We start from the raw sequence: 12,022 nt of genomic DNA, 5'->3' as shown, positions 1-12,022 counted from the left end.
ATGTGAGTCCCTTGCTAATTGCACCATCAGGATTCAAGCAAGCCGGGCCGAAGACGGCTGTAATGCCAGAAACCGGTCCCCGGAAGCTTGTTTCCTTCCCAGTGTAAGAATTGGCTTTTGTAGTCTGGTCTGCCCTGTTCCCATGATGCACTGGGCCAGGGACAGACTAGTTTGCATACAGCCAGGTTCTGAAACTGGGATGGTGCAATGAGCTAAAAACGGTGTTGGATCTAGCCCTGATCTCTTGACTGGGTGAGAGTACTCTGCTTAATTCAGAGACTCTGTCCATCACCACCCCTTGTTGTAAATAATTTTGTCCACCCTAAGCGTGGAAGGGTATACTCAGATGTGAGTCCCTTGCTCATTGCACCATCAGGATTCAAGCAAGCCGGGCCGAAGACGGCTGTAATGCCAGAAACCGGTCCCCGGAAGCTTGTTTCCTTCCCAGTGTAAGAATTGGCTTTTGTAGTCTGGTCTGCCCTGTTCCCATGATGCACTGGGCCAGGGACAGACTAATTTGCATACAGCCAGGTTCTGAAACTGGTATGGTGCAATGAGCTAAAAACGGTGTTGGATCTAGCCCTGATCTCTTGACTGGGTGAGAGTACTCTGCTTAATTCAGAGACTCTGTCCATCACCACCCCTTGTTGTAAATAATTTTGTCCACCCTAAGCGTGGAAGGGTATACTCAGATGTGAGTCCCTTGCTCATTGCACCATCAGGATTCAAGCAAGCCGGGCCGAAGACGGCTGTAATGCCAGAAACCGGTCCCCGGAAGCTTGTTTCCTTCCCAGTGTAAGAATTGGCTTTTGTAGTCTGGTCTGCCCTGTTCCCATGATGCACTGGGCCAGGGACAGACTAATTTGCATACAGCCAGGTTCTGAAACTGGGATGGTGCAATGAGCTAAAAACGGTGTTGGATCTAGCCCTGATCTCTTGACTGGGTGAGAGTACTCTGCTTAATTCAGAGACTCTGTCCATCACCACCCCTTGTTGTAAATAATACAGACCTATACAGGCACTCACATACCCACTCACAGACCCATACAGCCACTCACAAACCCACTTAGACTCATACAGCCACTCACAAACCACTCACACACCCACACAGCTACTCACGCACCCAGTCACAGACCCACACAAACACTCACACCCACTCCTAGACCCACACAACAACTTACAACCACACAGCCACTCACACACCCACTCACAGACCCACACAACCACTCGCACACCCACTCACACAAGCACTCACACAACCACTTACTGATCAAAACAACCACTCACATACTCACTCACAGACCTATACATCACTCACACACCAGACCCATGCAGCCACTCACACACCCACTCATTGACCCATACAGCCACTCACACCCACTCACATACCCATACAGCCACTCACACACCCACTCCTCCAACCATACAGCCACTCACACACCCACTCTTAAAGGTTACAGTGACGTTATAGTGGGGAAATACATTTTTTTAAACGCAGAAAGTCACTGAAAAGACAAATGTTACAAGGATGTTTTAGTAAGGCAATAGCATTAAAAAACGTAGAAATTCACTAAAAAAGCAAAGGTTAAAGGGACGTTAAGTTAAGAAAAAGCATTAAACAAACCTTAGAAATTCACTGAAAAAAACAAAGGTTAAATGAACATTATTGTTAGGTGCTGATTTTACACACACAATCCATAGAATTTCAGCAGTTATTTTACCTGAACTAACTATAACTTACACCCCCACAATGCACTGTTTATGACCTCACATATTACATCTCTCATGACATGGTCAGTGACATCACTGATGACATCACTAATTAAGTAATGTAATTCCACTCAGATGGGGAAGCATATATGAACAACCAAAACACATTGGCAACAATAATTCTATTAAAACAATTCTGAAAAACCCTATGGTTAAAGGTGTAACAAGAATTATACTTATAACTCTAAAACACTGAGTTTTCCTCTGTGCCAAGAAAAGGTAGTGGCTTTGATGCCTGTGACTACATTTTTATCACTAAGTGAAGCAATCCTGGTTCATTGGAGAATCATTCTCACTGTTTGAGAACTGAGTCTTAGCCAGGTGTGGATTGACCTTTACCCGGGCTACTCGAATTATGCGGCAGGGGAGCATTAAATTATGTAGCCTAGTTGAGTAAATTATGCTGGGAAAAAACAAATTATGCATGGATTGTGGCACAATATGTGATAGTATTAGTTCATTACTTTTTCATGTTTAGACTTGTTAACACTGTGTGGGCATTGGTTGTACCTCATTAGTACCAGTTTAGCACTCAAATAAAGAAATAAGCAACAGAAATCTGACCTGTTTGCCTTTGCAAAGGGTCTTTTGGTGTGTGGCATCCCGTGTTGCTGCGCTCTCAGTAACTTTTGAACTGTTTAAGGTAGAAACAACTTAGTTTTTTGTTAAAATCAGCAGATTATGCAGCAGATGAAGGATTATGTGACAAATACAGCAAATCTATAACCATGCAAAATATGCAGCAGCCGCACAATCACATAATGCCAGTGGTCCTGACCAGCACCATCTTTTCCGTCCTAGTTGTCCCAGTCCTCAAATCATATCATGACACTTCCCTCGTTACACCTTGAATTTACCTAGCCTCGTGCCAAGCTAAAATGATCATTTTACATCTATACCTGTTCCCATTCCTAGGCTCCTCACCCTCTGGTAGCCACAGGGGTGTAGCATTGGTGGTATGGGGGGTGTATATAGGGGATGCCCCCCCCCCCCCCAAATAAGTACATGCTTGGCTTGTTGGCTTGCAGCCATGAGTTGGGTCAGCTATGTCTGTGTTGATTTTTCATGTCATCCTGATTTCACTAAGAGGTTTTAACTTGTTCAGTTTTTGGACCAGTAACTTAAATATCTTTAGACCCAAATTAACAAACATTTTGCATTGGTTTGCTTTTTTTGACACAGCCTCAATGCAAAATCAATTTCAGTATTCACAAACAACACAACGGTAAACTAGCATGGCTTTGTAAGAAAAGTAAAACAAGAGCACAAAGCGTTGTACTGCCTTGCATTACTTTGCATAAGGTAGGCATTCCATGCATGGTGCATGGGTGTTCTCATGCATCCATCCATGAATTTTGACGCGTACCCATATTTACATAGTGACATGGGTTTGCTCCAAAATGGTGCGCTTGCCTGAGACTGGTGTAACGAGGAGAAATATCTTTATTTCGCATAGTTAATTCCTCGTTTCAAAGATGGCTCTGTCAAGTATGATGGTCAGCCATTAAACTTTTCCAGACTATTTCATTTTTCAAAACAAACTTTCAAAGTGGGAATTTCTTTTTGAATAATAATTAAAAAAACGAATGATTCCCACACCAGTTTTCTCCCATGGTGGGGGATCATTTATCGTTTTTACTGTCCCTCATCAGCACATGACACCTGGCAGTGAAGCTCAGCAAAAAAAAAAAAACATCTGCCCCTCTACTATAAATAGGGCAGATAGTCAGGTGGCTTACTTCGGATGGCACCTACAACGTCGGGCTGTGAAAATAAATTTTACATTGACAGAGTAAATGTTGCTCAGTTGGTGTAAAACTTGTGATTCAACCGACTCAGAATTGGACCGGGGGACCTTGAGTTTGGTGAACCAGGTACTCAGCTGCCGTTAAAGTAGAGTACCTGTCCACCAAACTCAAAATCAGCCATGTGCATTTAAATTGATGCTAAATATTCATGGAATATTAAATATTGCAACAGAAATGGTGCAAAATAGCATCTGGTCCATTCTTGTATCAGTGCAAAATGTGTGTAATCTGGCCCCACTGAACAGTGTGCCCTTCATTAGGCGTAAATCTTGAACTCAAAATGGCTTCCGCTAGAAAGTATCGCCAAGAAGCAGAAGTTCTTATGAAGACTTGGCAAAATCAGGAGGCTCACCTTCTGGACCTTTTGGGTTTGCCAAAGCAGTTTTGCTGATGCTGGTGCAGTACAGCATGGGCAGAAAGCAAAATGCTTTTTGTAGAAGTAGCATTGCATTGGCAAAACAAAACAAAAAAAACTGAACCACGATGTGACAGCTGTCACAGGTTGAATCATTCTGTGCACCATTTTTTATTTTTTTATTTACTTAAACAACATAGCGGGCTTCCACTTGGTTCAGTAAATAATATATATTTTTTTTAAGTATGAAAGCACCAAATACATTTTTTAAAAGGACTGCAGGTGTAGGGCAACTGAGGAGTGAGTGGAGGGAGCTGATGAGGGAGGAAGGGGAAATCAGCACATGAGCGAGACAGCAAGATGGGGTGGGGAAAAAGGGCATAATGGAGAAAACAAAGCGCGTGAGGACACAGGGGAGAAGCATATGAGAGAGTAAGCAATGCATGAAGGAGAGAATAATACATAGTGTGGCGTAGTCTGGGGGAGATGCACACAAGAGAGATATGAAGCAGAACACAAGGCAGAGACCAACACCGGGGATAGAGTACTGGTATTTGGAGGGAGAAGCACACAAGTGATAGAGTTGGAATACACACGCACTCTCATGGAGCGCTTAACCAAAAAACAAAAAAGTAGTTCCCTAAAGTGGGCGGTGACAGGATTCAAGTTAGCCATTCAAAAGAATGGTAAAGAGGCTATGCTCTAGGAGAGTGACAAACATAAGAAGAGGAATGCAAGCCACTGAATAAGTAGCAAGCAAATGAGAGTGACATTAAAGCCAACCAATAATAAACAATGGATGGGTTGTATGCTCACAGTATGTTAGAAATAGGTCTTTCGAATCCAAATACAGTGTGCTGCCTAGCAGCACAGAACAAAAATATAATTTGTTACCTGCAGAGAAAGGCATGAACGCAGCTCGATTACGCAATGCCCCCTTCTCATCCAGGAAATGGGCTGGGTTAAACTCTTCAGGGGTCTCCCACTGCTTGGGGTCGTGCAGAACTGAGGTGAGGATTGGGATGACTGTTGTGCCCTAAAATAACAATGTTGCAAGTTCATGATTGTAAGAGAAACCATTCAAGGGCATGTACAAATGATACGCATAAAAGAAATGTACATTTCAAATTACATGCCTGAGCCCTACAGAATATGTATTGCACAGTATTCTCTGGTGACAGGCATACACTATGTTATATGTCAGAATATCAAGGATAAAATATCAATTTGCCAAATTTCATGGCCAAAACCATCTACTACCAGAATATTTTGAAGGTAAGTACAGACTTACTATTAACTCTATATCTACCTACGTCCCTTGATTGAGTTATGGACTTCATTTTCTTATATTTGCTAAAATGAGAAGTGTTGGATTCTCGGGTGTTGCGAGCCCGTCCCGGCCCGCCGCTGCGAGTGGCTGAGACACTTTCGCTGAAATTGAGTTGGAATATATATATATATATATATATATATATATATATATATATATATATATATATATATATATATATATATGATCAAGGCTGTTGTTATACAGCCGGAACGCGTCATGCTGATGGAGAGGGGAGAATAAAGGCACTTTATTACACTACTTTTTGGTGTTGAGAGATCTGTACCTGGAGGAGGAGAACGCGTGGTGAGCCAATTTCACAGGACTTTGTTTGCATATATATATATATATATATATATATATATATATATATATATATATTCCACACGAAAAATATTACTCTTGGCACTCTGCTTGGTAAATTCAAGTTAGTTTATTCCACAACTGTGATGGCCTACGCGTTTAGAACCTGTAGTTCCTTTTCACGGCAATATCATACAGTTTGTCCTTCTTTGCTTTCTGACAAACTGTATGATATTGCCGTGAAAAGGAACTACAGGTGCGAAACGCGTAGGCCATCACAGTTGTGGAATAAACTAACTTGAATTTACCAAGCGGAGTGCCAAGAGTAATATTTTTCATGTGGAATACAACACAAGACCCTGTCCTGGTCTCGTCTCTGGCACCAACTCAAAGGTGCTCCCTCTGCGACAGGACATTTGGTGTTATAATATATATACATATATACATATATATATATATTACCTACTGGCGGTCGCCAGTAGGTAGTTATAGTTAGGATTGTTTTCCATAGGAAATCCGCAACATTCTATTGGGAATAACTTTGGCGCAGATTGAGGGATCTGCCTATAATTTTCCTTAAATTTGCCTCGCTGCGCTCCGCTCCTTTCCTGAAAGTTTGGGGGGGATTTGTTAAGCGGGGGCCGAGATAAAAGGGGGGTCCCAAAACGTGTTTTCCCCATGTTAATTTCTATAGGGCGGTTCGACTCACTTTTAGCCCGAACGGCTGAATGGATTTCCACCAAACTTGGCAAAATTGTAGGGACTGGTAGCCCGATGTGCCTTTGCAATGTCTCAAGATATGTGCTCCAGTGGATTTTGAGTAATTTAGGTTCAAAAAAATATATATATCTATAAGCGCGCACCGGGGAGCGCACCCGGCGCGTAACACGAGTTCGCGCGCGGAAAGCTGATTGGCTCTCGGGTGTCTGTCAACATTCCAAACAGTCCGGAGCGGCCGCCAACTTGTGTCTCGGTAGGATCGAGACACAAGATGTGGCAAAAACAAAGGGGGAAATGACCAAAAGGGGGCAGGGTAGAGCCCCCTGACCCCCTAGGATTGATGTGGGTGCCATAAAAGGGCCCCGCGGGGCAAAAAAATAAATAATTTCTTTTTTCGATTTTCGCGTGGGGAGCGCCTGGTACGCGCACCGGGGAGCCTACCGGGGAGCGTACTTTGGTGAAAAATAGGGGAAAAAGTTAGTGTAAAATAATCATTTTGAGTGATCAGAGGTAGGGTAGCTCTGAAAAGAGATTTTGGGTTCTGTGGCTGATTTAGGTACCTAGGTGTATATCCCACACACACCCACACACACCCACCCACACACACACACCCCACACACACACCCACACACACCACACACACCCACACCTCCACCCACACCCAAACACCCCACACACCCACACCCACACACACCTTACACATCCACACCCTCAACCACACCCACACACCCCACACCCCACACACCCACACCCACACACACACCTCACCCCCCCACACACACACACCTCATAGACACACCCCACACATCCCATACACACATCTCACACCCCCCACCCCCCCCACACACACACCTGACACACACCTCACACACACACACACATCACACACACACCTCTCACACACACACACACACACACACACACCCCACACCCCCACACACACCCCCACACCCCCCCACACACACACCAACACACACACAGACCCACACAACCCCCTCACAGCCACACATCACACCCACACCCACACACCCCACATACACACCATATACACACCCCCACACCGCCAGCCACACTCCCACACACACCCCATACACCCACACACCCCACAGACACACACCCCCACACACACACCCACACATCCCACACCCACACATCCCACACACACACATCCCACACACATACCCCCCACACCCACACACCCCCCACACACACCTAACACACCTCCACCCACACCCAAACACCCCACACACCCACACCCACACACCTTACACACCCACACCCCCACCCACACCCACACACCCCACACACCCACACCCACACACACACCTCACCCCCCCCACACACACACACACCTCACAGACACACCCCACACATCCCCCCCACACCTCACCCCCCCCCACACACACATACCGGGGAGCGTACCATGGTGAAAACCCAGTGAAATAGTAAAATAATAATTTAAAGTGCTTAGAGGTAGGGTAGCTCTGAATAGAGTTGCTTAGTTGTTTGGGTGTTTTAAGTACCAACATGTAGGTACCAATGCAGAGTTTTAAATTCAATGTAGACCGTCTCCTTTGTAGATAATTTGCATGTTGTTACAGAAGTTATTGTGGTATATGGAATCCATAGCATAGTCTGTCAGGAAAGTAGAAACAGATCCTTTAAGCACACCCTGAGAAGGTCTAGGGGATCATAGGTAGTCTATCCTGCTCCCTTATGATGTTTTCCAGTATTACATTTAATCTCTTCTAAATCTACAGAAAATTGGCGGTGATGTCGTGCATTAGAGACAGACAGTGCTATTATTTATCATGACGGTCCTTCAACAACATCAGGGCATTACACATGCTATTTAAAAAGTCGAAAAGGTTGGACTAACTGTAATGACACTCATTTGACTTTCAAAAACGTTTGCCTTTTGACTTAAAAAATTCATACCTAGTGTTTTTAGAACCAAAATTTAAATAAAGGTAATTGCCCTATGAAGACGGGAGCAGTTAATAAAAGTTAGTTTGCTGTTTAAAATTATATTGTGCGTAAAAGTGATGAAGACAATATAAAAATTATAGTTCTCATAAAGGTATGGTAAGTGGATCGCATAGTAATTGATATCAGTATTATAGGAAATGTTCAACATGAGAGAACCAGAGATGGAATTATGAATATTTAAATATTGTGAAAATGTTGTTTGAGCCTTTCTTTGAGATTGTCGGGAAAACGGTAATTTTAGAGTTTGTTTTAAGTAATTTGAAAATATACTGATACATCTGACACTATTTTGCCTTAAGGAAAGGTGAAGGAATGAGCAAAGAGTCATGACTGAACAGAAGGAGTAAATGAAAACATTAAAACATATTTCAGATGTTCTTCGAGCTTTTTTTCTAGAGAGTCGATGAAATGGATTTTTTAGAGAACAGCAGAGTACCTTCCAACGTAAAGGACCTTCATGATGTACTATTTGGCCTAAAGGAAAAGTAAGTGAATCAAAGATTAGTGTACATATGTGATTTGTAAGTTTATATGTTTTTTTTAAACACAATCTTTTTGATTGTGTTTTTTTTTCCCGCTGTCATATGATGAATAGTTTGAACTCACTGTTTTTAGTGAAATTCAATATGTTCTGAGAACAGCAAAAATAAACTATCTAACATGTTGTATAAATTATTCTACAGTTTGTATTGTGTAATTTATATTGTATTCCCATTGTCTCACACTCACTTTCCTTTTTCCTCTCTCTTTCAGGTCTCTTTACTCACTCACACTGTCTTTCTCTAACTCTGTTTCACACCCATTTGTTTACTGCACTTCTTTCACAACCCCTCATTTTCATTTCAACTGTCTGCATCCCCTCTCACCCTTGCACCACTTTTCAGGTTTCAGTCTCTCTGTTTTACTTCCCTTTTCCGTCTTTTCCTCCTTTGCTCTTTTAGTAATTCCTCTTTACTCGCTCACCAGTATTGTTGCACTTTAACACTATAACTCACCCACTCTCCCTCGCTTATCTTTGTTTGCTCCTTTTTTTTGACCTCTTCTCTCTATTTTCCGTTCACTACCTCTATGTCCTCAGTCCCTCACTCTTCTTGTGTTATGTTCACTTGTGTTTATCTACCTTCTATCATTTCTCTTACAACAACTTCACTGCTCCTCTCTCATCGTTCTTCATCCCATTTCTTTTACTCTGGTTCCATTACTACCCCTCATTTCCTATCTTTCAGTGTCCTTCGCTTTATTTTCATCACTGAATCACTTTCTCTCAGTACCACTGTTTTAGTCCTCTTCTCCTCTCTTTCCTTTTTTTGCTCCCTTACTCATTCACTTTCCTCGCTCATTGTACTCCACTTCACTCAATCCTTCTGTTAGTCTCTCTGTCTACTAACTTCCTCACTCCTTTTCCCTCAATCCTTCTATATTATCCTCTCTCCCTTCATCCCTTCACTCTATGACTCTACTTCACTTACTCTCAGTTATCTTCAATTCCTCATTCTTCTAAATGCATCCTTAATTAGACTCCTTTCCCTCTCAGTCATTAGCTTTTTACTTACTCCTGTTTCCTGATTTAGTTTTGCTAACTCATATTCTTTTAGTATCTTTCTTACCTTCAGTTAATTTCTCTCTTCTTCTCTTCCTCTCTGTCAGTGAATCTATATGCCTTACTCTTAGTAATTTGCTCTCCTTCTATTTCTTTTTCCATTTTATTGTCCTTCTACCTTACTTTATTTCCCTTTCTGTGTCCTTCACTCTTACTTTAATTCTAAATACACTGTTATGATTTTTAACCTCTTCATTTGTATCTTTTATTTTAAAATACATATTTTACTAATTATAACTTATTTTTTCTTCTCTATTTCACAGATACAAAGTGTAGTAAAAAATGTAATTAAAGTTACATTAATTATATGGTAAGTGTGACTAAAAAAATGTAGTTTGTCATCACCCTTTGCTTTAACCTCACTACTATTTTCTCACCCTACCTCACTCATGTTTCTTTACTCTGCTTCTCTCACTTATTCTTATCCTCCATGTTTACTCCCCTTTCCCTAACTCCCCTCCCACATTCAACTTCTTTCAGTCCCCCTGCTTTACTTCCCTTACCGTCTGCTCCCTTCCTTTGCTCCCTCACTCATTCCCTTTCCCTTAATCATTTACTTTACTCCTGTCACTCCTTCTCTCAGTCCGTCTGTTCTCACAGTTCCTCATTTCCGTTCCCTCACTCTGTCTCTGTTATCGTCGCTGTCTCTGTCCCCTCATTCTGTCAATACTCTTTCGTCATGCTCACTTCCTAATACTCACCCACACTCCCTCACTAACCTTTCTTTGCTGCTTCACTCACTACCTTTCAGTCACTCCTTCCTTTACTCTCTCTCTCTTTTCTCTCTGTCACTCCCCATGTCTTACCTTTATTCACTTTTATCCACCCTCTTTAACCCCTCTTTACTTACAGTCACTGTTCTTTTCTAACCCTCCATCACCGTTGTTCCTTTACTCCGGTTCCGTCACTACCCCTCATTCCCCATCCTTTACTGTCCTTCCCTTTACTTTCAACACCCACTCACATTCTCCCAGTACCTCTGCTTTAGTTTTCTTCCTCTCTCTTCCCTTCTTTCGCACCCGTAATCATTTTTTTTTCTCACTTACACTCTATTATACCTTCTCTCAGTCTTACTATGTAATACACAGTCCATCTGTGTTGCTCCCTCTAGCTCTCTTTCTCTTAACATCACTCTCTCTGTCCCCTTCCCTCATGCTCACTCCTTAATTATTATTTTTTCTTTTTTTTGGGTGCGCGCCCCGGTGCGCGTACCCTGGAGAAAAAAGAATGACAGAGTTTTTAAAAAATATAGCATTTTTTTTATAAATTGGAGGTAGTTCTAAAAAGAACAGTTTTTTTATTCTTTTTGTTGTTTTATATTTTTTTATTGGTTTTTTGAACATTTTTTACTTTTTTTGGTTTTTCAGAACAGTTTTATATTTTGTTTGTATTTTTTATGGGGAGAAACAAAAAACAGGGAATTATAAACGGCTCAACTGGAGCAAAAAAAAATCAGGAAAAAATTAGGGTTTTTTGGGGCAATTGTGGTTGTCACCAGCAAGGACGATGAGCTTTACGCTCTGCTCACCATAGCTGATGGTCTTACCACAAAAAATACATGTAACCCTGAATTCACCAAACCGTGGTTGTATGATTGGCATTGTCTCCCTTGTGTCTGGTCCCGATGGAGTGGGTTGCTTTCTTTTGGAGGTGCTAGGTGAAGATTGGGGAGGGTTACTGGCCAGTTCCCTCAGCTCTGCAGCAGCATAGTTGTTGGGATGCTTGCGCTGCATATGCCGAATCATGGTGTAATTACCAAATGAATATTTCTTATTAGGGTTGTCCCTTGAAAGTTCCATGCCACAGATTTGGCAAGTCACCTTTGGCGCATTCACTTTCTTCTTGCCCTCTGGGATGGAAAAAAACTCCCATACAATGTGCTCCTTTGGCCTATATGGGGTATTGTCTTCTGGGAGGAATGTCCTTCTCCCCTCCTCGTCCTCCTCCTCCTCTTCTTCTTCTTGACCACCAATGTGATGTTGTGGTGGTCCTCTTGGTGGTGGTGGTGGTGGTGGTGGTGCAGATGCTCCAGCTGCTGCTGCTACTGTAGCCATTTTAAAGCACAAAAGATTAGAGACAGATCTCCAAGCAGGTCTTCCTCAGTCAAAGGACAAAGTCAGAATAAGGAAAAAAGGTGGGGGCTTTCA

General features: G+C 42.3%; 1 protein-coding gene across 6 annotated transcripts in view; it reads right to left on the bottom strand.

Moving 5' to 3' along the window:
- The window catches only part of LOC144782023 (cytochrome P450 2G1-like), a 701,349-nt gene that overhangs the window by 45,686 nt on the left and 643,641 nt on the right, over positions 1-12,022 (bottom strand). For 5 of the 6 annotated variants that reach the window (XM_078661140.1, XM_078661139.1, XM_078661143.1 and 2 more), the window contains one exon: positions 4,828-4,969. In XM_078661140.1, the coding sequence (XP_078517266.1) occupies positions 4,828-4,969 (142 nt within the window). Of the gene's footprint in view, positions 1-2,334; positions 2,405-4,827; positions 4,970-12,022 lie in introns of all 6 variants that reach the window. The other variant, XM_078661142.1, reaches the window with a different exon arrangement.

This window comes from Lissotriton helveticus, chromosome 9 (assembly GCF_964261635.1).
Source record: "Lissotriton helveticus chromosome 9, aLisHel1.1, whole genome shotgun sequence".
In the NCBI taxonomy this organism is placed as follows: Eukaryota; Metazoa; Chordata; class Amphibia; order Caudata; family Salamandridae; genus Lissotriton; species Lissotriton helveticus.
This window is presented reverse-complemented; position numbering and strand designations above follow the sequence as displayed.